At 50.6% G+C, this 27,622-nt stretch overlaps 2 protein-coding genes and 2 non-coding genes across 4 annotated transcripts in view; 3 read left to right on the top strand and 1 right to left on the bottom strand.

Annotated features, from left to right (window-relative positions):
* Nucleotides 1–14,967, top strand: part of RCSD1 (RCSD domain containing 1) — a 34,744-nt gene extending 19,777 nt beyond the window's left edge. Inside the window, exons 2-7 of the mRNA XM_054222886.1 lie at nt 5,672–5,779; nt 8,320–8,409; nt 9,761–9,832; nt 11,115–11,318; nt 12,151–12,811; nt 13,658–14,967. Of these exons, the coding sequence (XP_054078861.1) occupies nt 5,672–5,779; nt 8,320–8,409; nt 9,761–9,832; nt 11,115–11,318; nt 12,151–12,798 (1,122 nt within the window). The 3' untranslated portion in view covers nt 12,799–12,811; nt 13,658–14,967. The remainder of the gene's footprint in view (nt 1–5,671; nt 5,780–8,319; nt 8,410–9,760; nt 9,833–11,114; nt 11,319–12,150; nt 12,812–13,657) is intronic.
* Nucleotides 14,968–17,157: 2,190 nt separating this feature from the next.
* MPZL1 (myelin protein zero like 1) overlaps nt 17,158–27,622 on the top strand; it is a 49,441-nt gene continuing 38,976 nt past the window's right edge. The window contains exons 1-3 of the mRNA XM_054203640.1: nt 17,158–17,214; nt 17,899–18,138; nt 18,422–18,529. Coding sequence (XP_054059615.1) covers nt 18,009–18,138; nt 18,422–18,529 — 238 coding nt within the window. The 5' untranslated portion in view covers nt 17,158–17,214; nt 17,899–18,008. The remainder of the gene's footprint in view (nt 17,215–17,898; nt 18,139–18,421; nt 18,530–27,622) is intronic.
* TRNAP-CGG (transfer RNA proline (anticodon CGG)) lies at nt 17,286–17,357 on the top strand. Its single transcript has one exon. It is a non-coding gene; the product is annotated as a tRNA-Pro (tRNA).
* Nucleotides 17,795–17,866, bottom strand: TRNAP-AGG (transfer RNA proline (anticodon AGG)). Its single transcript has one exon. It is a non-coding gene; the product is annotated as a tRNA-Pro (tRNA).

Here is a 27,622-nt window from a genome sequence, read left to right on the forward strand (position 1 = left end):
CACAGCGAGGCAAACCCTCTCCCCAGCCAGCCATGTGGCTGCTGCTGTTTGAAGTGGGGCTTCTGGAGATCTCTGACACAGTATTTGTGGGGGTTTTGTGGATGTTTAATAGAAACCTTCCGAATCACTCAGCTGCCAGTAACATGCTCCCCGTGGTGGCTTACAGACGCTCCCTGGGTTCACAGCCTGCACTCAGCTGCGTCTCAAGCTGGAGGGAAGAGATTGCAGGGTGAAACACTGGTGCCACAGACCAGAACAGCCTTTACCAGCAGGCATGCAAAAATATGGTTTTTCTGTCATATCAGCCCTCTGCACAGGAGGACGCATAAGGATGCAATTTCCTCATCCTCTGGCCAGAGTGGTTAAAGGGAAGCCCTCAGCCCTGTGCTGCAGGCTGCCCCTGCCACCCCTCCATCCCCTCCCGCTGCGGCAGTGCAAGCGCTTGTCAGGCTGTGCTGTGAACTCGGTTGCTGAAATGATCTGGGTTAAAAATAGCCTTGTAAAGAGTTAAGGGACATATTTTTAGCCCAGATCATTTCAGTGATCCAGTTTACAGCACAGCCCCACAAACTCACACTGGTGCAAGGGAGGGGGGAAGGGGGAAAGGAAAGGTCAAGGGAGAATGGGCAGCTGGAAACATAAGCTGTCCCTCTGCCAGAAACAGGACCTTATGAAATTGCACCCCAAAAGCACTGACTCTCTCCTGTTTTCATTTATCATACTGACAACTGCCTTCTTGTGGCGCAGTGTTGAGAGCTGGGTGCTGAGGATCACTATTTCTGGATCCTGTTTGTGTAATCAAGGCACTAGCCCTGAGCTTCGAATGCCTTATTGTGTCTGCCTCTGACATGTTATATTTGTCATTATTTTTGCCATATTTGCTTTTGCTGAGGTAGATTGTATGTGCAGCAACAACAACAACAAAAAAGCAAGAGCATCACGGGGGACATTTGCAGAGCTTGTGCGAGCGCAGGGTATGGGAACGCGGCCGGCACGATGGCCTGGTGTGAGAACTGGCTGCAGGGAATTGGCCCTGTGAAGCTCTTTAGAACCAAGGGAGGGACGTGGGGGTCAGGGACTGGCCTCAAAACCATGTCTAGATGCAGCTGCATGAGAATGGGGGTGGAAAGTGCACAGGACCAGTACCAAAACTTGGGTAACTGTCCCTGATTTCATAGCTGCTGAAAACTCCAGCCTTGCAAGGGATGTGGCTTGCATCTCAGATAAAAGGTGCTCCGTTTGACCAAAACATCCCACCTACAACAGCAGACAAGTCAGAGGATTCATAGAGAAGGGAAGGAGAGTAGGGCAGTACAAATCTCTGCTGTTATTCAGCTGGTATTTAAGTGCTGTTTAAGCCAAAACACTCCACTGTAGGGCAGCTAATAGACCTTTGCTCTTTCCAGCAGCCAAACCAGGTGCACAAATCCAAACCTGAACTTCTCCTTCAGTATCTGCATCTGACCCGCACTGGTACCCTTTCAGACTAGCATTTCCAGTAGCATATCATGGACAGTGACAAAACTGGTGGGATACCAGTCCTGTGAGATGGAGTCATGATAGCTTTCATTGCAAGGGGGAGGGAGTCATGACCAAAACTATTAGCTGAGCGTTGTTGGAGCCAGTTTTGCACCAGTCCCAGCAGGACATACAAATTCATCCCCAAAGCCACCTCTGGCTTTCCAGTTTTCCACAGGAGCGGAAACTCTCTGCAATTTTGATTTCATAAGAAACTCATTGTAGTGACACTCCCCACCTGTAGCTCAAATACTTGCTTTTTAAGAAAAGCTCTTTGTGAGTACCCAAACAGCACGCACAGAGAAACTCTTCAGTCTCTTGACTGCTTTTCTGTGAGCCTCTAACATTCACCTTCTCTCACCCGGTGCCCACAGTGGGTCCACGGGCTCTAGCAGGAGAATCGGCAAATGTCATTGGGACAGGTAATGACATTGCTGTACCGAGGGGTCCCCTCTGTGAGACATTATTACTCCCCCATCAGGCAGCCTTACTAGCCCTCCTGTGTTCTGGCACATTAAATCACCAGTGAACTATGGGGGGACTGTGACAGCCAGAGCTGACTGTGTCACAGCATCCAGGCATCTCCACTCAGTGAGCTTTCCAGCTGCCATGAAAAGATACAGCAGGGATGGCGTGGGACAATTCTGTGGGGACTGAGCGGTGTTTCCACTAGGTAGCCTGTAAGAGAAGCAGGGATCTGTGCTAAAACCAGTGGCTCCCCTTCAGGCAATCTGCAGGATCAGGGATTGGTGGGCAGCTTTGCTCTCACAACAGAAGCAAGGACTCCAAAGCATAGGGAAGGAGAGGGTTCAGTGGGAAGCTTGAATTGCCATGATTGTACCTAACCCACAAATAAAGACCAAACATTCTTCTTCAGTGCTGGCAAAGGGACCAGCTGCAGTTTTAAAAGCAAATGAAGAAAGATGGGGTTAAAAACCATTTTCACATTTACTCAATTTTATAAATTTATTTGAAAGAGGAAAGTGAAACCCCTTACAGAGAACTTGCCAGTTGCACTTCCTCTTTTGCAAACGGTGCCATGCTTACATTGATGGTATAATTCAATTCCTGCTTCGCTGCTCTGTCTGACATTTTTCAGAATACGCAATGCTTCGACACTTATTTTTATGGAACAGTAAAAGACCTCAGAGTAGCAGTCACCAAATTACTGATGCAGTAAGTCTTTTACCTTAGCTCGCTGGTTTTAGCCCATGCAGGCTGACCACACTTCTCTTCTGAAAATGAAAAGGATCAGCAGTTGGCTGCAAAGAGTGCAAAATTAACATCTGAGTAATATCATCTTTTTTGCCAAAAAAAAAGAGCAGAGCTGCTCCTCGTCATCATTCAAAAAAGTGGTGGGCTGTCACCGAGACAGGAAAAATGACCAGGAATGGAAGAGGTTGCATTAATACCATGGGGCTGGAGAGAGCCAGCATTGAGTTCTTGGGTAAGAGGAGCAGACACGTGTCTTAGTCATGGAAGAGGCTGAGGGCTGGTAAATGCTACAGGGTGAGAGCGGGAAAGTGAGTCTTCCCACCTTCCTCCCAATGGGAGGGAAACTGCCAGTCCAGCCCCTGGAATTTAGGGGAACAATGTTCTCCTTGCAGTGCAAGGAAGGGAACTTTTTGCACCCAAGTGCCCTGGTACGGTGCTTTCCCTTGACTAGAAGACATAGAGCCTGACACACCAGCTGGGGAAAAAAAAAAGAAGCTGTAGAAAAAGCTGGATACAAGACGGCAGTTTAATTGCCAGAAAGGATCTGAGAAAGGACTTTTCCTGTTGCAAAACACGTAGCGTAATCGGACAGTCTGCAGCTGGCAGTTTTGGGAGGACACAGCCCGTGGGCTACTTGTGCTAATCTTAGAATGGCATGTTCACTGCTTCCTGCGCCCCGGCTGGCGAGCTTCACGCCGGCGAGAGACACATTGCAATCAATGCCTGCTACGAGCAAAACAAGAAACGCGTGGAATCATTCCAGCCTCACAGCTTTGATCAAATCCAAAGAAAGGGAGCTGTGTTTTCAGACTGTAACTCAAAAAAAAAAAAAGAGAAAAAAAAAAAGAAAAAAACACAACCACCCCAAAATGAGAGGTCAAAAAGGCCAAGAGGAAGTGCAGTGTCTTTTCTGGGTAAAGGCGAAGGGCTATGAAAGAAGCTCTTGGAGAAAGAGGGACTATGAGGGAGGCAACCCTTCCACCACAGACACTGAGCACCTGCAGCTTCTCAGCCTCAACTGAGTCCCCAGTTCAGGTTCAGCCACGCCCAGGTATCCTGGGAGCTTCTATGCTGAGCCAAGCCTCCCAATCCATCCCACCTTCCCCAGGTTCATTCTTTGCTCCCTTCTCTTTCCAGCCTGCCCTCCCTTCACGGCAGGGCGCCAGTCTGCAGCTGTGAACCGCTCTCCCTCCCCACTTTGCCCCAGCCATCATTTTTCGTGTGCAGCAGGTCGCCCTGCTGATCTGCTTTCCTCACTATTTCTTCCGTTCCCCTTATCTGCCACTTCCCCTGCCTGTAATTACACTAATGAAGGCTGAAAAGATGGGGGGAAGGTACTAGAAGTTCACTGAGAGGATAGAGCTTGATATGGCTTTTGTGGCTGGATGCAGGAAAGCTGGTCCGAAGTTCACAGGAAGTGTAACGGGGGAGATGTAGTCAGGATCCTGGACAGAGAGAATGGCAGACATCTACTGGGGCTTGTGGGCCTAGGAGAAAAAAGACGGCATTTATCGGGAGCATTTATTTACAAGTTTCTGAGAAAGGCAAAGGCCCTTTTCCACAATGCAAACAGGCCTTATCCATGCTGCTCCCTAGCAGTTATTTCAGGCTGGTGAGTGCTCCAAGCTGCGGATGATGAGATGATCCTTAATGTAACCTCCTCAATTTGCTTTTAAGTTAGAAACTAGGAGTCTAAAGAAATTCCTTCTTTAATATGATTTCAAATTTCCACAGCTATTTCTCCAGCCCCTGTAGTGTGGTGACCCAAAGAAACTGGTCCATATGTGGGCCAGATTGGTGTTTCGACGGCCTTTCACCTCCAGTGATGTTGAAGGAGCGGTTGCGTTAACAAGACAGCAGGTCCCTCCCAGACAGAGTGGTGTAAGGGGAGAAGGAAGGGCTGTGCTGGAGCCTTTGGAGAAACAGAAATGTATTCCTCTAGCAATAGCCTTTGGGCAAACTTTCTGACTGAGAAGCAGAAGAGTATTGAGGCAAAGGGGTGAGATGTCTGGTGCTGGTCATGGGTTCATGATGGTGGTACAGGGAGTGGAGGTATGAGGTTCCTTGATGATGGTTCATAGCCTGATTTGGTTTTTTGAGGTCTCCACCTCTAATAAAACAAAGATTGTTGGTTAGTTCGCAGTTCCTCTCGTTCAGTTTTCCCTGGCATCAGATACAGAGATGAAGAACAAAGGTTTCCTTTCATCAACTTTGATTTCAAGGCTTTCTACTCATATTCCTTGATACACACATAGCAAAGAAAATAAGGTAAATGTGGGATGACACCAGGGCTATGTGCTGTGGGAAGAGCCGCACCATGCAGTCTCCAACAAGCCTCCTGCTTCTCAGCCTGTTGTTGACCCAGGGGAGGGGAAGCTTCTCTCAGCCCTGGTATTTCCTCCCTCTCCCCCACCCGCCTGAGTATTTCACTGCCAAAAAAGCAGAACAGCACAGGGACATCCCCAAGCAGATGCTGGCTTGCTGCGAGGACATGGAATGGCTTCTCACAGCAGAAACACTGGAAAAGGAAAGGCACCGGTGACCAGGGCAGTAAAAAAGGGATGGGAGGGCTGAGAAGGTGTATGGGAACGTCCTTTACTGCCCTGCTCCATCTGCTCACTGTGAGGAAAAGATGGGCAACAGACACTTGGCTTGAAATACTTAGCTTGCTTCCAGTGAAAAATACTACGTGTAGGCTCTTCAGCTAGAGCTGAAAGGCTCTGCATGAATTACCGGTTTTCTGGGATATTTGAAAATGCTGCTAGGTCCTGTCTTCCCAAGCCTCTTGCTCTCAGACTGGATGATTGATGCCAGATGTGAGAAACTCTGCTTTAAGTCCTTGCTTACTCTTGAACTTTATAACACATACGCAGCCTTCTCTCTAGCCTGCTTGCTTTTCCCAACCTTTGCTCATAACTTGTTGTTCCCAATTTGTCAGAACAGGCCATCAGAGACCAACTCAGAGGTGGACAAGTCAGCATCACCCTCAGTGGCTCAGCTAGCAGGGAAATTCAAAGAGCAAGCAGCCAATATCACTGGAAAAGAGGTAAGGAGCTCTGCAGCCACCAAGCAGGTAAGCGAGTGGGAAATGAGGCACATGCCTCTGCCTGTGGAAGTTAGAGCATCAGTGATCCGAGCATGAATCCACCTAGGTTTTGAATCTTCACAAAGGATTTGTCTCCTAGTGCAATGCAAGCTATGACAGTATCTTCCATGCATGGCCGACTCGTGGACGAGCATTTTGGTAGAGGCATACCTCAGGACAACTAGACACTGTAACTGAGACACTGTAAAGCTTGATAGGGTACACACATATACACTTAACAGTAACAGACAGCAATGCACGTACTATCTAGGCTGGCTTTTGTGTGCAGAGGGCAACAATGAATAATGAAATAGCTAATACTGAGCCATGGAAAAAGAATGCAAATAACAGATTATGCAGTGTAGAAGCCACTGGCAGGTCACTAACACCTTGTTCATAAAAGGAGGTTTCCTCCAGGTAATTCCTTCTGTACAGGTCTGAGAGAGAAAGCTGTCTCTTTACTTACCCTCATCACCTCTTCCCAATGACATTTCAGACTCTGTGCCTACCTCTATCATGCTGAAACATTATTTTATTGAAAGCCCAATATGCCGAGCATTACCTCACAAGCTGTCTTTCACCTGATGAAGCAAAACACTAGAATACATCTCAGGAAGAAAGGAAAGTCAGAGTGTTTATGGATGGATGTTGGCATGTTAGGAGAGCCCACTGTATCATTATGCACTTTTTCAGAAGCATAAATGTTTACTGGTGGCACTCTTCAGTCAGTGGGTGCCCCTTTAAAATTGAACTGCTTACTTCTGCTGCTCAGCTGATTTCAGCATGTCCCAGACTGGGCCTAAGGGGATCCTCCCTGTCACCCCTCCTGTCTTTGGCTGGATGCGATGGTGACCTCAGTCCTGCAGGGCTGGCATGCCACCATCTATCAGAGGTTAACACTCCCAGAGGTTAGCCAGGCCCCAGGATGGGAATAGCCTATCTCTTCCCAAGCACTTTTTAACTTTCTTTTTCCATCTAGTCACTAGCACACGACTCCATCTGTCCCATTACAGTAATTTCCTCTTTTTAAGGTATGGGATTTAATTGCGCTAAGTCCCTCACCCTTAAGAAGGCAGCAAGTTCCCAGACCTCTCTTGTGTTATCTGCAGACCTCTGCGGCTCCCAAGCCAAGGCAGCGCGGAGGGGCCTCACAGTGGGGGGAAACTCACTTTCTCCAGAGACACAGGAGGACAAAGTTTCCTGTCTTTTCTCTCCAAGCCATCTGCCACTTCCCCATCGGCTTTCTCAAGCTGGCTTCAGATTAACGGCTGAGTGTATGGTCTTTAACCCTTGCTTGACACATGCCAGCAAAGGGGAATCAGGGAACCTCTGATACATTCACTGTGGCACAGCGGAGCATTTCATGGTTGCAAGATGGTGGGGTTTCAATAAGACATGATATTATTCCTTCCTAGTGTGACATAAGGATAAGGGCAGGGCTGCCCTTGGCTGCTTAGAGACGCAGCATTACCATGGCTGGGTGCAGCACCACCAGAAGTTAAGTGACATCAAGTCTACAGGTCCTCCAAGACAGCCAACTCTACAGAAGGCAAAAACTCCATAATCCAACTTTTCACATGCCTGCCTATTAGAAGGTAACAAAATTAGCCAAATATTATATTGTGGATACTATCCAAGATCCACAATATTATCCAAGTATTTTGTCTGTTAACACATGAAAAGTGTGTTAACAGCTTGGCAGGAGACTACAAACCTGGCATAAAAACAAAGACCGCTTGGCTTCAAGACCAGAGCAATTGTTATGAAGGAGCAACTCCATAGGTGCTGAGCTATGCGTCTCGTCCTTCCTAGTGAGCGCTCTGGTACTTCTGAGAGCCTGAGGACATTCAGAAGGAACCAATGTCCCTGCTGTTAAATTCCCTTGTTCCTTCTCCCCTGGAGAATCTATTTCTTAATCAAATTAAAGGTTACAGATGAAGACTTGCCTCTGCGAGCTGCTCTTCTTCATTAGAAAGAAACAAAAGGGGCTGTAGGGCATGTTGAAAAAGTCAGAATTCCCCTTTTTGCCTCTAAAATATATCAGATGCGAAATAGGAAAATCGTGAACCAGGTAGGCAGCTGAGACTCATTAAAAGGAAATCCTGCTAATAAGACAGGAAAGAGAACAATAACAGTGTAAGCTGGTTTCCAGCAGGATGCTTTGAAGATGAAGCTTCTGGAAAGGCTTCTCCACTCTCCACAGCTTAGAAAAGTGTCCTTTGCACAAAGCATGAAATGTTGTGGTTCATGCTGTGGAAAGAGATATAGACTACTCTTCCAACACTGGGATTACGCTCGAGATGCTACAAGCACACCTGGCATGCATCGGCCACGTTCCCATATACTAATAGCTTGTGCTGCCTTGACTCCTTTAGACAAGCTGAGCCCTGCCCATCCAAGCAGGTCACTTACAGAGCATGCCGTTTGGTGCTTGAATTTCACTTCCTTTTTTTAAAAAACCTGATTTCCCTGCTGCTGAGTTGGTTGTTTTCTTCTCTTAGGTACCACCACATAAGCCAACTCGGAGGAAACCACCATGCTCCCTTCCATTGTATTCCCACAAATCTGAGACAAATGACAATGATGAGCAAGTGAGTATCAATTTAACAGGGGGGACAAGGTCTCTCCTCTCTGCAACCTGTTCTCTCCTGAGACATGAGCTTGGAGGTAGCAGAGAGGTCTGGCCATGCAGCAAAAGATATCAATCATGCAGCATCAGACCTTCCCCTGCTCACACGTACATACTGACTCAGAGTCAGCTCCACGCTGTTTCCCACTCCTGTAGCATGGACACACGTCCCATTTCTAGTGCTTTTATTTTTACCATTAGAGCACAGAAAAATCCACCCAGTTAGCACCTTTCAAGCATTTTAAAGCAGGAATTGCTGGCATTTACTAGAGTTGAACAGCACTTAGCACAGGAAGCATCCGTGCTGTTTGTTGCCTGCAGAGGAACTCTGGAAGTTTGAGTATAGTGGCATAATAGTTCTGCTCTTGCAGATTTTTCCTTCTTCAGAAAGAGGGAATAATTAATCCAGAGTGAAGAGGGGTTTTGTCAGCAATACCCAGAGAATATTTTCTTGAGGTGTCCTCCATATAGCACCCTTGAATGAGCAGGTTCCAGTAAGCTGGCTGCTACTTGCTGAAGTTTATGCTCAGGCCCTTTCTGGTCAGTTCTGTCCTTCTGTATTTCAGGATATGAAGTCTACCCACCAAATTTGACATTGTTACCTGCCTTTAACAAGGGGCTGGTTCTTTGTCCTTCATTTCTCACAGCTATAGGCTTTGGCTGCCTCCATGCCAAAGGAGCATAAGCTTTAAAATCTTGGATTCCTTCCTTTTCCTTTGGACCTGAAAAAAGCAACATGCCATTTCTCAAAGCAATGCTATCATTTTCTCAAACTGTTTTCAGCCTTTCATAGCTCTACCTTTCTGGTCGTTTAGGCCTTTCCTGCCCGTACTAATTGGATACCCTTTAACTCTGTTAGCCAAGTGGTGGCAGAGAGTCTTTTCCGTCACAAAAAGTTCACGTTTACCAACATTAAGGCTTGTACCCTTTCAGAGGTAGAATTTTAATCTGTCTGGTCCTGAAATAATACCAGGGGAAACTGTGTCATAGGTTAGATACCTTAGTGAACGCCATGTAGCAGCAGAGCCATTACACATCACCTAACTCAGACACTTCAGCCAGAAAGCAGACTATCACCCTTTCTCCCAGAGGATGGATACATATACATATAGCCCTAGGATGGCTAGACAACAAAAGGGCATCAGGGTCAGAAAAGAAGAAAGCAAACTTTTGTGTGAAGACACTATTTGAGGCTTCACTTGCTCCCCTACTATCACTTTCTGCTTATCTCTTCCAAGTTTTCTGCCTTCATTCCATTTCCTCTTTTTCACCTACTTTACTGTGACCTTTTCATGTTTCATTTTGTTTTGCAGAAGCGGTCTCCAAATGCTTGCCCCATTCCTAAGGTCAAGGTGAAAAGCTCCCCCATGATTGAAAAGCTGCAGGTAGGTCTTGGAGGAGCCCACGTATCTACCCCAGCAAATTAAAACTGTTTGGCATTTGTCATGGCTACTTCCCTTGCAGAACAGGGGAGGAGGATCCAAGAACCAAGGGTGACAGCTAGTTAAGCAGGACAGTGGCCTCACCAATGAGGACCCAGTCCCACAATACGTAAAGAAGGAAGGCAGAGCAGGTCTAGTAACAGTAACCAGTGTCAGAAACAGTCCAGTGATCCTCAGTCACGTCCGCAGGCAGGTCAGTGCATAGGTCAAGATCATTAGGATCTGCGGGGTATGTGGCTGGGCATAAGCACGGCAGCAGCACAGCTCAGGTAGGGAGCAGGGGCAGAAACCTGAGTTTAAATGCAGGTCATGAGAGAAATTGAGGGAAACCCTGGCTGAGACTTCTTCCAGCTCTTTCTTTGCAGCAGTCTAAATCAAACTGAGTCACCTGCACCCTATCGGGGAGCTGGCCTTGACGTCAGGCAGCTACAGTCCTGCCAGTGGGGAGTGTGCTCCGGGCTCTGGCACCCCCCTGCGCCTCGATTCCCCCAGTTATGCACAAACACACCCAGTGCTTCTTGCCCTTTTTGTATCTTGCCGCGGCCCCTGATTCATGCCGCTGAGGGCATCTCAGCACTTGATAACCCATAGACATAGTGCCCTGCTGCTGCCAGCTGCCTCTCCTGGCGGCACGTGCGACTCCAGAACTCAATGCCTCCTGGCTGCCCTGACACAATGTAAGCCTATTCATAGCACTGTCCCTCTTAATGCACACAAGGACATTTGCCTACAAGAGCTTCCTAGTGACAGGCCAGCAGGACGTATTTTGCCACAGTTAATCACAAACTTGCTTCTTCCCATGGTCTTCTTGCTCCTCACGACTGTGCGGATCATTCAGAAGACCTGCAGACAGGCTTGAAACTGCAAGGTCTGCTCGGGCACACACAGGGATGGTTTAAATCTCAACTTTCTCCCAGCTCAGACACTGTAGACTGTGCTGGTTTGGCTGGGTCACTGGAAAATCCCAAAGGCCTCGGGATGACAAAAGGACGTGTCCTGAGATCCAGCTGCTGGAGAAGGGCAAATGTCCAGTTGTAACTTCTCTGCCCGGACTTGTTTGTTGACAGTGTCACCAGGAGAGACCCATAACCAGAAGGTATGTGGGTTGTGACAGCTGAGAGATGTGGCAGCTCCCGTGGCAAGACCAAGAGTTCCTCCGTGTGGTTACCGCATGTAGTACATGCTGGTGTCACTGCACGCCCGTGACGGGGATTTCTCTTTACAGGCCAATCTGGCTTTTGCTCCAGCTGCTCTGCTGCCGGGAGCATCTCCCAAAAGCCCTGGTCTGAAAGCCCTGGTTTCTCCGTTCAGCACCCCTCCCTCAACGCCCAGCAGCCCCGGGATTCAGTCCCAGCCCAGTGAAGCAAACGAGACGCCAGTCAGCTTTGATCAACCCCCAGAAGGCACTCAGCTGCAATTCTATAACAAGGTAGGGTATGTGCTAGAATTTCTCCATCACAACAGGATAAGGCTTGGGGATGAAGAGGAAGAGGAAGCTGTAGCCCTCAGTCCTGCCATAGCAGCGTGCATTTGTAGCCAAGGGAGGAGATCTATGCGTCGGGTTTGAAACAGTCTTTCAGTGTATCTCCGTGGAGCCTCCTCTCTGCAGACTTGCAAATGGATCTTCATGGTCCAGCAGCTCCAGCAGCCTTCCTGGCCCAATGGATAAAGGGAAGGGGTAAGTGGCAGGACTCAGTCACTTCAGCTCAGCAGTAACAGGGTGGCTGGTAGCACTGTGAGGAGGTGGTGCCACGTCCCAGCAAATGTCAAGGTTGTCTGAGGAGTTTAGGGAGCCACGCAGAGCACAGTGGCTTACCAGGTGTCCCACAGAGTGCACAGCACTTAGATGGGGAGCTGTAACCTGCATTCACTATCCCCAGCTGGAGTGCAGACTCCTTCCTCAACCATCAAACTGCCAAAAGCAGAAAAAAAAAAGTAGAAAAGGCTGAGACATCCAAAGTCACCCAAAGAATACAGCATCCTCGGGTTAGGATCTAACTTGGACAAGGAGTTACATTTTAAATTGAGACAGTGAGCTCCACCTTTACAGAATGAGGCATATACTAGGAATTTGCTTGTCCTCTAAAGTAGTCTGTCATGGGTAGGAGCCCTTGTCTCCCTACCTTTCCGCAGCAGAGCAGAAAGAGTGATGCCACCAGCATAGCAATCAAGTTTCCCACGGCATTTTCGTCTGTTGTGCTTTCCTGCTTTCCAGTACTGCTCTCTTGACTACTTCACTGTCTGCTTTTCCTGTCTCCAAGGTGCGGACGCGGGGATCAATAAAGCGCAGGCCTCCCTCTAGGAGGTTCCGAAGATCTCTGTCTGAGTATGGAGATGGGGAAGATTTAGGGGTCAACATCACCTCTCCAGAAAATGGTGCCAAGGAAGACGGGGATGAGGTGTTTGGGCCCAAGGACAAGACAGGGGAGGCAGAAACAGGGAGCAAAGAGCAAAAGAAACAGACGGGGTCTGACGAGAAGCCCCCATCAAGGAAAGGATCCAGCAGATCAGAAGATGAAGAAAAAGGGGAAAAACAGGCAGAGGAAATGACTCCTTGCAAGAGTAACAGAGGGGATACCAAGGAAGAGGATGTTTGTCGTGGTGCCCCAGGGGAGGAAAACTCTCCCCAGCCTCCCTCTGGAGACAAGGAGGAGAAGGTGTGCGAGAGTCCCCAGGGAGAAGAGCAGCAAGGCACCGCCTGTGAACAGGAAAAGGGGGACAAGGAGAAGGAAGAAGTTAAAACTGAAGCTGAAACTGAAGCGAAGGAGACCAGTGAGAGCACAGATGCACAGAGAACGTCAGACACTGAAGAAACGCCACTGGCACCTGAACTGCTGCAGGACACAGTGGGCTTAGAGACTGCCAGTGAGGCTTCAACATCAGCCACGCAGGACCAGGGCACAGCATAACTGTGGCGCACAGGTAAGATGGGTCAGCGTGATGATGGCTCCTAAATTACCAGAGGGTTTTGCTTACTAATGAAAATGGCTACTATGACAGAACACACCAACATTTCTGTTGCTCCCCACACCTCAAGAGTATCAAATCTCAGATCTGCAAAGGTATTTGAAATAACCAGTCCTCCTGGGTGGTGTCACAGAGAGAGAGAGGATGGAGAAGAAGCAAAGCCAATTCTGGATTCAGTAAAACAGATAAGCTCTGCTCACCAGGCACCCTGCTCAATTGCTGTTTTGAAAGCAATTTTAAAGTACTTACAGTAAAAAGAACATTTCCCCAGCAGTACTCATGTATATACTATCTCAATATGCCTCCTTACATATACATATTTATATGTATATGCGTGCACACGTTGTATATATACATGTGTACATACATATATTATCTCTATATATGTGTTTGGCTTGGTAGCTTTGCCAGAAAAAATAGTGTTTGCACACATACTAGTTTCATGATCAGCCCTGGAAGCATGCAAATGCAGGCCTCCACCACTTGAAATAAAAGAGGACTTCCACTGGCTAAAGCAGGGCTTGTTCCACGTAGCTTCTTACATATTCTCCAACCACTGATAACGTGGCCACAGATGCCTGAGGAAATATCTCATTCCACTTCAACCAACCTCCCCTCCTCAAATGCCTCCTGGGTTTGGCAAGGAGCACCTGAAGGAAGCAAGCTGGGGCTCTGCAGCTCACCTTTGCCTCCGAGCACAGAAATTACCAAAGTACCCCCAGGTCACAGACACCCCAGCACTGTATTTACTTAGACTCATGATTATTGTTCATAATTTCCTTACTTTTCCCCTCTCAAAAGGACCCAATCAGGGCACAGGAGACCTAACATGTGAATAAGAGCCATCTAACCCAATCAAGGTGGAAGCTACTGGAAAACCTTCAGTGGCAGGAGAGGAGCAGAATACAGATACCCACCAAGGTCCAGACTCATCCCGGAGCTGAGTGGCTGCTCGCTGGCTCTCTGCTTTGGCCCATCGTATTTTGGGACAGTCGGAACAAGACACTGGCTTGCAATTGCTTCGGAGTTCAAAACTGAGGTGTTGGTTGATGTTCCTCGCTGATATTTGAGGACTGAGCGACCTGATAGGTGCTGTCCTGGAGTCAACAGCCACCACCACTTCTGGTCCCTATGTTCCTTCATCCTGCCCCAAAATGTCTTTTTCTTCTCCCCTGCATTGGTCTTAGATGAAGTTCATCAGTTACATACATACATGTATGTTGCCTTTTTGGTAGCTTCTTTTGAAATATTTTGGGCTTTCAAATTTTAGTAAATAATGTTTTAACAGTAGGAAAAAGTATGTTTTCTCCATATATGCTGTATGGCAGACAATGTGAACCCTGAACACAGGGAAAACTCTTAGGACATTGTTCATAAAGCATAAAATCCCTTTGAAGTCAGGGTCAAGCTGCCTGATCCGTGAAACAGCCATCTGTGCTAGGTGATTTTTCTGTGTGCTTCAACTTTGGGATGTTTTTAGTGCTGGTGGAAAGTAACAACCAACAGATTCGATGCCCAGAAAAGATGTGCTGCGTAGGTCAACAGGGCAAGTTTCCTTATCCAGCTTTGGGCTCCAGTCCAAACTTAGAAGGGCTGCCCGTCCATCAGTCTTTCTCACTTCCAGAACCTATCCGATCTTTTGATTCTCTTTTGCAACTTCCAGTGTGTGGCCACCGAGTGCCACCCGTGATAGAAAGCATCCTGGCTTACAGGAAACAGCTCATTAATTGTATGTAGGTCAAAGAAGAGCACTGAGGTGTCACTTGCTGAGAGCCAGCGGCGTTGCCCCTCCTTCATAGCATGGGCTTGTTGGCAAACACGACCCCCACATCCTTTTGAGCCATGTTGAGGAGCATTGTTGCCTTTGAATCCCTTTGAAACTGTTTGTTAGAGCTTGTATTCCAGGGCAGGCTGCAATCATTTGCTGTACCCTGTTTCTTCTCTCAGCAGAGTGTCCCATCTGGATGTGAGTGATTGTGCCTTACTGTATATATAGATACATGTGCGCCTGTTTAGAGAATGAGTATGTGTGTCCCAAGCAAGGGAATGGCAATCCGAGGGAGAAACAGAAGAAATAAACGGTGGAATAAAACCAACCCAAAATCCGTGTGTTTCCTTCTGGGGAGATGAAGGAGCCTGAGGAAGGATGGAGAGAACTGGCAGCAGCAGGCAGAGGGGTGGGATTTCCGCTGCCATCGGAATAGCTTAACATTCAATTTTAATTTAATTTGTGGCATTTTTTTACTTTTGGGGAACAGCAATAATCAATGTGCTTAATCCACAAAGGAAGGTGTTCTTTGGGGCAAGCAGTGACACTGGAGACTGCCACAGTCCCTGCCCCAGCCCTGCAGGTATCAGGTATCTAGGAGCAGAAGTAAGCAAAGCCGTCTAGCCTAGTGCCATTTCTCCAACAGCATCCTTGTTCACGGGAAGCATAAAAAAACCAAGGTGACACAGAGTGATCCTTCCCGTGAGATTTCCCAGCTTTTGGCAATCAACAGTTTAGAGACTTTCTGTGCCAGAAGTTGCATCACCATCTTCCTCCTTGATGGCTTTACAAGTTGCAGGAAAAAAGACACCTGTTTCTCAGCTGAAGGCATCCACACACGCATCCCTCTTGGGCCGATGCTCACTCAGGCAGCGCACAAACCTTGCCCCATCTGCAGATCAAGTGAGAGCAATTTTAGAAAAGACTCCTTGGCCAGCATTAGCATCATGACACTGCAAAAGCAGAGAAAGCCTATGAGCATGTATCCCTGCCCCAACCAGGACAGCTTGGGCAGTGTGGTCTTGTATCCACAAGGTGTACAGAGTTTACAAGTTTTGACTGAAGTGTAGACCACAGCTTGGCTTGGTGTATGGGGTGGGGCACCTATTCAAACATATACATATCTGTCAAATTGCTGAGGCTGGCATGTGTATGTCAGGTGGAAGGACACTGATGGTTGAACAGGAAAATGCCCTCAGCAAGAAAAATCTGATGTAACTTATGCAATTCCTCTGGTGTGGATGGTGCCTAAAAGACTAAAAAAAAATAATAAAAGCACAAACCTTACAGGCCAGAACACCTTTAAATTGGGGGGTAGGGGGGGAAGGATGGAAAACAGACCAAGAATAAAGTGGAGAAAGGAATGAAGCACAAGAGCAAGGAGACTGTGGCAGTTGTGTTTCGCTGGGGTCCTGTTGTTTTATGGTTATTTTTTGATTGTACTGTCTTTAAGCTGTAGCATGAGCTACAAGAAAGCGTTGGATGGGTAAGGACTGAGAGCAACAACTAATGGGAAGAATAGGGTTTTTTTTAAAGATCTGGGATGCAAGGGGCTGGTACAGAGATGTGGAAATATGAGGGGGAAGCTTGAGGGTGACAGCAGGCATTAGCAGGATATAGCACGAGGGATGCAGTGGGAGCCACGGAAGCAGGGTGGAGTGGGTTCAGAAATCAATGGGAACGCTGCTGGCTCCTCTGGCCCCAACACCCAAATTACACACGCCCAACGCTGCTGAACTTTTACGGGAAGCCCAAGGCTCTTTGTTAAGCCATTTCCCCCCCAGCCTCCAGTGGGCCCCCAACTGCTACTCCGGTGGCCGCTTGCTGGAAGGGAACCACCAGCTGCCTCAGAACAGGCCCACAGGCCCGGCCACCCCACAGGCCCTCATCTCACCCGCCTGCGGGGCTGCCATGAGTGGATTCGTACACGCGTGCGTGCGTACGTATATACGTGTGTACCCCACACCCACGACCCCACAGGTCAGGAAGGTGCGGGGTGTGGAAAGCCCTGTCTGTCTGTCTGTCGGTCGGTCAGTCCAGCCGCCCCACTGAGGTGTCCGGGACCTGCCGCCGCCCACCCCGGGGGGGAGCCGCGCCCAACGGCTGGGCAAAGCGCAGGCCGGGATAAACCATAGCCGTTCGGGAGGGAGGGAGGGAGGGGGAATGTCCCATTCCCCCCCTTCCCCTCCGCCGAGAATGAGCTCGCCCGGCTTCGAGCCCCGCTGGCCGTGCCTGCCCGCCACGCGCGCCTGCCGCGAGCGCGAAGCCACGGGGCGGACGGGTGTTCCTGCCGCCTCGGAACGGCGCGGTAGCGGTATCCGCGCGGGGGGGCGCCGCGGGGGCCGCCGCCCTCTCCCTCACCCAACCCCCCCCGGGGACTCGGAATCGTCTCTACCAAGCGGAGCCGTAGGGTCGGGGGAAGGGCGATGCCACGGGTTACCCTGGCGGGGGGGGAGGGGTAAGGGGCAAACACAGCAGCGTCCGCAGTGAGGGAGAGAAATCTCCCGGAGCGTCGGGCAGAACCATTGGGAATCAGAGGAGCGGCGGGGAGGGAGAAGGGGAGACCCACGGCAGCGCTGGGCGCGGGAGGGTGAGCGGTGTTGGAGGGGAGGAGGCGGCAAGTGAGTGAAGTGCAGAGCCGGGGAAGAGGCAAAAGAGAGCGGCTCGTTGGTCTAGGGGTATGATTCTCGCTTCGGGTGCGAGAGGTCCCGGGTTCAAATCCCGGACGAGCCCGCTGGGAAGGGGGGAGTAGTAGCGCCTCCTGTTTTTGCACCACCGCGGTTTTCCCCCGAGCGTTTTTGTTGCTTCGGGCCTGCTCGTTGGCGGGAGAGTGGGCTTAGGGGAAGGTGCTGGGAAGAGCGGCGGGCTCCGCCGTGCTTCAGCAGCACATCCGTAGCGGCGGAGGCAGAACCGGCGTGGGGTCTGGGGGAGGGGGAGGAGGCGCCCTGTGCGGGGCGAAAGAGGAGGAGCCGCACCTTCCCTGTGAGTTATTAGACTTATTCTTTGCATTAAAACGGGATCGCGTCGTCTCTCTGTAAGTCCTTGTCCGTGCCCCTTCGCTGTGTGCAGCCGCCGGCGCATGCCTGCCCGAGGAGCGCAGCGGAGGGACCCGCTCCGGCCCCCGGTGCTGGGGCAGGAGCGGGGGGAGAAAAGAAAAAAAAAAAAAACACGGGCTCGTCCGGGATTTGAACCCGGGACCTCTCGCACCCTAAGCGAGAATCATACCCCTAGACCAACGAGCCGCCATATAGACAGGTTTTTCTCCTTTCTACAGGAAGGCGCGAATGCTGCCCTGCGGCTAGTCTCGACTGGCGGCCGTTGGTGACCGTTAATAGCCGTTGGCGGCCCTCGCCCCAGCCGTCGGGCCGTCCGCCGGGGGAGGCGATGCGGGCCTGGAGCTGCGCCGCCGGCCGGAGCAGAATTAGGCTGCAGGTAGGCGGAGGGAGGGCCCGCCAGGCTCGCTTGAAGGCTCCCTTCTGCTGCCGCCATGCCTACGAGCTCGCAATGGAGACGGGTGAGAAGGTCCCAGAAAACAGCGTTACATAAACGAGGGAGAGGTGGTAAACAGGCTTCGTGACAGCCAAGTCTTTGCCGGCTTGGTGCCAGCCTGTCATCCGACTCCCCGCAGCAGCCCGGAGGCAACGGAGGCCGAAGTTTCCCCCCTGCCTCAGCCTGGGAGGCCGCGACCCCTGTGTTTTACCTTAGCCTGTGCCTGCCCGGGCAGGGGGCGCCGGCGCGGGGTAGGTGTGCCAGCCGGGCAGCCAGCACTCACAGATGCCTTAACGCCTGCCCCACAGGTGCAGCGTCCTCGCTGGGGCAGCCAGAAGCCCACCAAGGAGTGGTCAGGGCTTACAGGGATGGTTCTTCTGCGGTGGCCTTGTTGGGACAGCTCCAGCAAATCTCAGGTGCGCAGCCTGTCCTCTTTTTTTGTAGTGCTGCATATTACTAATGAGGCACATGCACTGTTACTGTGTGCTGTTGCTCTCCAGGTTTCTTCCAATCGCTGTGGCAACCCTATCTACACTTGTGTGCAAAATCTGCTTAATGTATGTCTAGCCATTAACTGCAGCAATCAAACCACAAACCCCAACCAAAGAAGGGAAGTGCATGGTTCATTTCCATAATTTAAAACTGTACCACAGCCAAGCAGCGGTGACGTTACTTTCCTACTTTACAGGTGACAATTTTATGCACACCTGTTTAAATACCAGAGTCCTCTTACAACAAGCACTGATGCTGGTCAGAGTAGAGGTCAATGCTATCTTGGTTCTTGTCTCCATACAGTAACAGTCACTAAACTAATTTTGCCTGTATTCCAAGAAACGGGGGAGAAGGTAGGAGGGAGAGACAGCAAGAATAATTGCTTTAATTTTATGGGCTTGTTTATATATCAAAATTATCAAGAATACCTGTGGCTCAAGCTGTTCCTTAGCATCAATTCAGCAGTGGAATAGCTCATCATTAACATCTTTTTCCATTGTAGGGGTTCCTCAGAACACTTATCCTTGCATAGTGGGTGATCCAAGGCATTCTTCTTAATCAAATTACAGTAAAATAATTATCAAACTCTTCAAGTACCATATACAATTACTGTGCCGCTGCCCGCTCTGAGTTTTGAAAGAACTGCTGCATTTCTATTTAACCAGAGCAAACATAAATGTATCTGCCAGTCATAATTTCTCCAACTTGCAGAGGAAAAAGTAATGTTGTAATGAATGCACAATATTTTCTTTTACAAGTAGAGCCTGTTTTTTCTTTCTCCTGTTCTCTTACTATTCCAAAATGAGTGTGTTGGGTGGGGTATTTTTTGCAGAAATGCATATCTCTGCACACTAAACAGTGTCTACTGCACAATTCCTCAAGGAGGTATGGACATGCAGGCTAAATAGCAAACAACCAAAACCATTAAAAATGTAAAATCAGTCTGAATATATTTGCTTCTTCTGAAGCTTCTTCTGAATATATATTGCTTCTTCCTTCTGTAAGATTTGATCTGCCATCATAATCCTGCTTGCTCTCTCTGGCAAGCTACTTGAGAGCTCTCCAAAATAGTAGGGTGACAAAGGTCTGAATTTCTAATATAAACAGTGACCATAAAAAAGGTATTTAACCTCCTCCCCAGTGACACACACTTTTTTAGATCTTCCTTTTGTGATAAGCGTTTTTCCTTCTCTTGTGGGAATGAATGCTGATTTCACTGCAAAGCTCAGAAACCAGTTAGGCAACTTGACAGCAGCCTGCCCAGAGGCTGCTGTGGTCTCTCCTGCCCCACTCTCTGGGCGGTCCTGCTCTGTCACTGATGCTTGTCTGACCTTACAGGGAATGGGCTCAGCAAGAAGAAAAGTGACTCCCCACCTCTCCATATACAGAGAGGAAACAAAAAAGTTTGTTGCCAGCTAAATGAGCTGAATTACTAACAAATTTGATAAATACCAGTATTATCAGTAGACAGAGAGTAGAGTCGCATAGCTAGAGGGAAAAAGGACAGCAGCAACTACACCTTTAATTATGTTAGCTTATCATAGAATCATAGAATCATAGGGTTGGAAGGGACCTCTGGAGATCATCTAGTCCAACCCCCCTGCCAGAGCAGGGTCACCTTAGAGCAGGTTGCACAGGAACACATCCAGGCAGGTTTTGAATGTCTCCAGAGAAGGAGACTTCACCACCTCTCTGGGCAGCCTGTGCCAGTGCTCTGCCACCCTCAAAGGAAAGAAGTTCCTCCTCATGTTTAGGTGGAACTTCCTATGCTCAAGTTTGTGCCCATCACCTCTTGTCCTGTTGCTGGGCACCACTGAGAAGAGCCTGTCCCCATCCTCCTGACACCCATCCTTTAAGTATTTATAAGTGTTGATAAGGTCTCCCTTCAGTTGTCTTTTTTCCAGACTGAAGAGACCCAAATCCCTCAGCCTTTCTTCATAAGAGAGGTGTTCCAGTCCCCTAATCATCTTGGTAGCATTTTGCTGCACCCTCTCCAGCAGTTCCCTGTCCCTCTTGAACCAGGGAGCCCAGAACTGGGCACAGTACTCCAGGTGTGGCCTCACCAAGGCAGAGGAGAGGGGGAGGATGACCTCCCTCGACCTGCTGGCCACATTCTTCTTGATGCAGCCCAGGATGCCATCGGCCTTCTTGGACACAAGGGCACATTGCTGGCTCATGGTCATCCTGTTGTCCACCAGGACTCCCAGGTCTCTTTCCACAGAGATGCTCTCCAGCAGGTCAGCCCCCAACCTGTACTGGTGCATGGGGTTATTCCTCCCCAGGTGCAGCACCCTACACTCGCCCTTGTTGAATTTCACAAGGTTCCTCTCTGCCCAAATGTCCAAACTGTCCAGGTCTCTCTGTATGGCTGCACAGCCTTCCAGTGTGTCAGCCACCGCCCCAGCTTTGTGTCATTGGCAAACTTGCTGAGGGTGCACTCTATCCCCTCGTCCAGGTCATTGATGAATATACTGAACAGGACTGGGCCCAGTACTGACCCCTGGGGAACACCACTCGTCACCGACCTCCAACTAGACTCTATGCCCCTAATTGCGACCCTCTGAGCTTTGTCTTTCAACCAGTTATCTATCCACCTTACTGTGCATTCATCAAGCCCACTCTTCCTAAACTTCCCTATGAGGATGCCGCGGGAGACCGTGTCGAATGCCTTGCTTAAGTCAAGGTAGACCACATCTACCGCCCTCCCCTCATCTATCCATCCAGTCATGCCATCATAGAAGGCTATCAGATTAGTCAGACATGATTTCCCCTTGGTGAATCCATGTTGAGTACTTCTGATAGCTTTCTTTTCCTCCACATGCCTTGAGATGACGCCCAGAACGAGCTGTTCCATCATCTTTCCAGGGATGGAGGTGAGGCTGACCGGCCTGTAGTTCCCCAACTCCTCCTTCTTGCCTTTTTTGAAGACTGGAGTGACATTGGCTTTCCTCCAGTCCTCAGACACCTCGCCTGTTCTCCAGGACCTTTCAAAGATGATGGAGAGCGGCCCAGCAATGACTTCCACCAGCTCCCTGAGCACTCTCAGGTGCATCCCATCAGGGCCCATGGACTTGTGAATATCTAATGGACTTAATTGATCCCTTACTCAATCCTCCTCAACCCAGGGGAAGTCTTCCTCTTTCCCTGTTACTTTCCCCAAAGCCAGGGACTCCTGAGGGCTGGGCCAAGCAGTAAAGACCGAAGCAAAGAAGGCATTCAGTATCTCCGCCTTCTCCACACCCTCCATCACCATGGCTCCTGTCTCATTCACCAGTGGGCCCACAACTTCTCTGGTCTTCCTTTTGCCTCCAATATATTTGTAGAAGCCCTTCCTGTTGAGCTTGACATCCCTGGCCAGGTTTAATTCCAAGGCGGCCTTGGCTTTCCTCGTTTCATCCCTGCATGCTTTGGCGGCATTCTTGTAATCCTCCCAAGGAGTCAGTCCTTTCTTCCACTTACTGTAAACTTCCTTCTTCCACTTGAGCTTTTTCAGAAGCTCCTTGCTCAACCATGCAGGTCTCCTGCATCCCTTGGCCGATTTCTTGCTCTTAGGGATGCACCGATCCTGAGCTGGGAGGAAGTGGTCTTTGAATACCAACCAGCTCTCTTGAGCCCCATTGCCTTCCAGGGCCGTAGCCCACGGGATCTCTCCAAGCAGTTTCTTGAAGAGGTCAAAGTTAGCCCTCCTGAAATCCAAGGTTGTAATTTTACTTCTTGTTGTTTTGTGCGTAGTACCCATGATCCGTGACTACAACGTAGGGTGCCCCCTACCTCCCCTACCTTGATGTCCTCCACCAGTCTCTCTGTGTTCATCAGTACTAGGTCCAGGAGTGCCCCTCTCCTTGTTGGCTCTTGCACCACCTGTGTCAAGAAGTTATCATCAATGCACTGGAGGAGCCTCCTGGACTGTGCATGCCTGGCTGTGTGGTCTTCCCAGCAGGTATCAGGGTGATTGAAGTCCCCCATGAGAACCAAGGCCTGCGATTTTGAGGCTACCTTCAGCTGTCTGTGGAAATCCTCATCAGCTTCCCCATCCTGATCAGGTGGCCTGTAATAAACACCCACAACAGTGTCCCTCATATTTGCCTGCTCCTTAATCCTTACCCATAAGCTCTCAACCCTCTCTTCATCCGCCCCAAGTGGGAGCTCAATGCATCCAGTTGCTCTCTCACACGCCTTGCTGGCCTGTCTTTCCTGAAAAGGACATAGCCATCCATGACAGGATTCCAGTCATGTGAGCTGTCCCACCACGTCTCAGTAACTGCAATGAGATCGTGGCCCTGCGACCGCACACAGACCTGCAGTTTATTCCCCATGCTGCGTGCATTGGTGTATAAGCATTTCGGAGAGGGCGTCCTGTGTGTAGTTTTTACCCTTGAGATGTGGTGTGCCTTCTGGCTCTCAGAAATACTGGCACACTCCCCCCACAAGTGCTGAGCAACTACACCCTGGCACTGCACCAGCAAGCCCAGTACCATCCCTGCCCCTCTTCAAATCTAGTTTAAAGCCCTGTCAGGGAGTTATGTGGTGAGATGAGTTAAGGAATTGTGTAGTACAGCTTGTAGGCTCTGCATCTAACAGCTTGCTCTGAGGAATGTTCCCAGTTCTTTTTGTCATAACCTTAATAGCAACATGTCACCATGTACCAATGCGGTATGTGTTCCTCAGGACAAATTAGGCTTGCTCCAGCACCTTGCTTCCTCTTCTGGAAATAGCAGAAGACAATAATTTGATCATTACTATCTGGAAAAAAACTGTTCTACAGTAAGTAGACCAGATGTTCCCTGTATTGAACAGCAGTAGCACTGCACAGCGAACGGGACACTCCTAGGGCTGTACCTGTGACAACGTTACCTCATTTCTGTTAGGGAAGGAGGATATCGTAGGAATCCTCTGGCAAGGGGCACGTGTGGCCGAATCAAGCTTTATTAGTGCATGAAAAGAGAATGTTTGAGCTCTATGAAGATAGTAAATTTGAGATAAGAAAAAGAGTATATTTTTAAAAAAACTTTAGGATGTCTAACTTGAAAAAATGTGTAGAAAGACAAAGCTTGGCCTGTTCAGGGGATTAAATGTGTTTTTAAAATGTGCAGTACTGAAGGGCCTGAAGGTAAATAGTGAATGCTGGGTATTGATGTGCTTCCATGTTGGTAGAACACTTCCAGTCACTGAGGAGAGCTGTGAGCACGGGTGGAGTTTCCATGGAAAGGAAGAGCTCTGAGGGAGTGCTGAGGCAACAGGGCTCGGGATGGGAGGCCTGTCACTGCGTATCAGTTTCTGCTCTGTTTGGAAAGTGGGGATATCGATGAGTTGGCTAAAGACTCACCCGCAAGGGAAGTCAGAGGGGCTGAATGAGGTGGCAACTAAACAAGGTGGTAATTCCCTGTGATACAATGAGTCACCCACGTTCATCTTTATTCCCAGTTGCTGCCCTGGATTTCTGGTAGCCTGGGTTTCTAGAGAAGGTGTACAACGGTTGGCTGAGGAACCTGCTCCAGAGCCTCCCCCTGGGGTGTGAGCAATGAGTGCATACGCCCTTACATTTTCAAATCCCACAAGAGCTGTGAACCTGATGTCTGCATCACAGCTGGGGAAAAAAATAAATCTGTATTTTTGCAGGGGCTTGCTTTGTCATGGCCCTCCTCACCGTGGCAGCAGGGCTTTCCTGTGGCATCTTTCTTCTGTGGGTGTGATTAGGTGGCCAGAGAAACTGCGGTGGCACGTGCATCTGGGAGAGGACCAGCATCCACAGAGCACCAGGCAGGAACAAAGGCCTCTGGATGCAGCAACAGCCGTGTGATAGAACTAAGCCTGGGAAACTTCTGTAAGATACATGCCTTAGCAAAAGAAGAAACATACGCAGAGAGGTTCCCAAAAGAGAAGGGGTAAGACACAGAGATGAAGGACGAAGGGTGAGAGCGTGGTCTCAGGGGGTCCGTAACAGCAGGGAGGCCAGCTAGTGAGCCAGGGGAACTCCATGCAGCTATTTTCGGGCAAAAGCCAAAGGGTGTTACACAGTCGGCATGGCAGGAGCTTCTGTGGGAGCCTGTGCTTACAGGCAACACAGGCCAGAACAGGCTCGCCGAGGTAACAGGGGAGAACACGAAGGATCTTGGTGGAGGCGGGGGGAGCCCACCCTCCTCCGTGCCTGCAGCGAGTGCGGCCAAGTTGTGCCGTGCTCCTCGCAGGCCGCAACAGCCCCTGTATAGGTCTGTACTGACAAACGCGTAGCTCCGTTTGCGTGACTGTCAGTTGCCGTCAGTGTTCCCCGGCGTACAGCGGGCAGACGGCCAGCCCGCCTGCGCAGGCACTCGGGTGATCTTTCCACACAGGTGGTGAACCCGGGCGGCACCAGAGCCGGAGGCGAGGGCACTCAGCTGCCGCGGGCTCCCTCGCCGCGTCACAGCGGAGCGCGGGCAGGCTGCGGCCGTGCGCACCGCGGCGGCACGCGCCCCTCCTGCCGCCTGCAGGGGCCGAGGCGTTTGTCAGCAGCGAGACCCGGCGCGTCCAGGCCTCTTCCCCGCCGCCACGGCTGGGGGTGCTGGGGAAGAGGAGGGTGGGGGGGTGATGGTGCCGCCGCGTTCCTGTGCCCGGGTCCTCGGACTTCATCGAGCCGGGGGCGGTTCCGGCGGCAGCGCCGCCACACCCTCAGCAGCGCACCCGCTGTGCGGTAGGGGGGAAGCTAGTTACGTGCCCGGCTCGGGGGGCGGGCCAGTGCGTTCCCTGCTCGGATAGGGCATCCAGACTTGACGGATCGCTCCTTTGACCAATCGCCGGGCAGGAGCGGGGCAGGGCCGGGGCGGGGGCGAGGGGGACGCAGGAGGTGTGTGCGAGTGACAGCGGCGGGACCCTATCCCAGCGAGGGAAAGGGGCTGCGGGGCCCCGGGGGGCGGGCCCGCGGCCGGGGGCGGACAATGGGGGCGAGAGGAGGTGGCGGCAGGAAGATGGCAGTCGCCGGAGGCACCGCGGGGCGCCCAGCGGTGGGGATCCCCTGCTCGGCGTGGCTGCTGGCTGTCGCCGCGCTGACCACCGGTGAGTGAGTGAGTGAGTGAGTGAGGGCCGGCCGCCACTTCCCCCGTGGGGCTGCGCTCGAAGCCCGGGCGGATCGTGATGCGGCGGGGGGAGTTGCCCGAGCCGACCCGAGGCGCGACGGCGGCGGGGGGCTGGGTCGGGCCCGGCCCGGCGCTGGTCCGCGGTCGGGAGAGAGGGCCTGGCCCGGCAGGTGGAGGCGCCGCCGGGCCCTCGGGGGCCCTTCCCCGGCCTCTATCTCGCCCTGCTCGGTGGGGTGAGGGCTCCCGGGGAGCCAGACGATTCGTCCCTTTAAAACGCCGTTGCCGATCGTCGTCGCCGGGTGACCGGAACGGAGGGCGATTTGGCGGGCAGGGTCCGGCTTTGCTTGTTCGTCGCCCACCCCGTTCAAAACCGGCCCCTCCGCCTCAGTCGGCGCGGCTCGGGCCGGCGGCGTGGGTGCGTTTCCCGCGTGGCCGTTTGAGCCTGCTCGCTCCCCTGCCCGGGAGCCGGCGGAGGGCCTGGCCCACGCGGGACACCGGGTTGGCGGGGGACGAGGAGCCCTGTCCCTGGGGGAAGGGGAGGGGGGGCATGCGCCTCCCTCGCCGGCGGGGCTGGGGCCTGGCGGTGCCTCGGGCGTGATGCGTGGCGGCGGCGGCCCCGTGGCAGCAGCGCTTGCCCGTTTTTTCCTCGTTGTCCTGGTTTCCTGGTGTCCAAACCACGGCACTCGGGTCGGTTGTCGAGTGAGAGGACGCGAGTCATCTCTGTGGAGGAGAGGCAGAGCGCGCGGCGTGGAGGTGGCCGGCAAATGGGGACGCTGGAGTTGCGGTAAATGACTTAGAAAACACCTTTGATTTGGTCAGTGGTGAACTATTTGGGCGGAGGGGTAATTACATCAGCCAAAACGAAGTGCTTATGGCTCGTATGGATGGAGAATAAGCACAAGGCTGTGGGGCGGTGGAAATGGCAAGGATAATGCTTAACTTCACTGTGGCTTACCGTCTTACGGGGCAAAGAGTTCTATGTTTAACATACCATTCTGAAATGGAAAGATCACACACGTTTCCCAAGGTATCTTAGTGTGTGTAGATACTAGGGGTGCACAATGGTGGTATGTCACCTGAAAATATTTTTGGTCAGCAAAACTTGCTTAGTGGGTAAAACTTTGCAAAGTAAGTTCATAGGAATCATTCAAGAAGCTTGATGCCTTCTCAGGTCATCCGTCTGGAAAACTGTGTAAAACTATTAAGTCCATCTGGAAAGAGGTTTAATAAGGAACTGTGCCAAGTGGTAAGAAACTTAAAACTTCTTATTTCCAAATAGCACTGTTGTTTGGATTTGTTTAACATTACTGCATTTTGCAGTAAACACAACCAGAGATTGCTAAGGCTAGCTGTTTATCTGCAGAGACAACCTTGATATTTAGAATTAAGTAGGTAGATATGACATATGCATAGCTTACAGTAAAACTAAGTTCTTTGAAAATAAGTATGGAGACAGGAGAAGAAAGGGTGCATATTTCCCCTGACCACAACAAAAGGCACAACTACAGTAATGCTATGGGTAGCTAGGAGTAGTAGATCGTTCTACAAAGTCTGAGGTATGTAACCATATATAGTATCTTAAAACCAAGCAAAGCTACAGGATGCTCTTTCGGAAGAGACCCTCCCTGGGGTGGAGACTACCTGGAAAGTGAGATTGCAATTTAAAGGAATAAATGGGTGTTAAAATCACTGTCTTACCTGTGTTGGACTGTGTTTCTGTTCCCATCCCTGCAACTGCTGATATTTTTCTAACCCCAAATCAGAAGTTACTCCTCTCTGTGCTTATACTGTACATCCTTAATTCCCCTGTCTGCTTTGAAAAGGCACTCTTATTTTTGTCCATGTGTGGAGTTGGCACAAGGTTGTCAAGGTGTAGGCTGGGCTGTCCACTAAGCGAACAACAGATGTTCTCTATTAACCCCTCTCCCCTCCCGAAAAGGAGCAGGGAGAGAAAATAAGGGAGAG

The sequence above is a fragment of the Rissa tridactyla genome, chromosome 1, assembly GCF_028500815.1.
Source record: "Rissa tridactyla isolate bRisTri1 chromosome 1, bRisTri1.patW.cur.20221130, whole genome shotgun sequence".
In the NCBI taxonomy this organism is placed as follows: domain Eukaryota; kingdom Metazoa; phylum Chordata; class Aves; order Charadriiformes; family Laridae; genus Rissa; species Rissa tridactyla.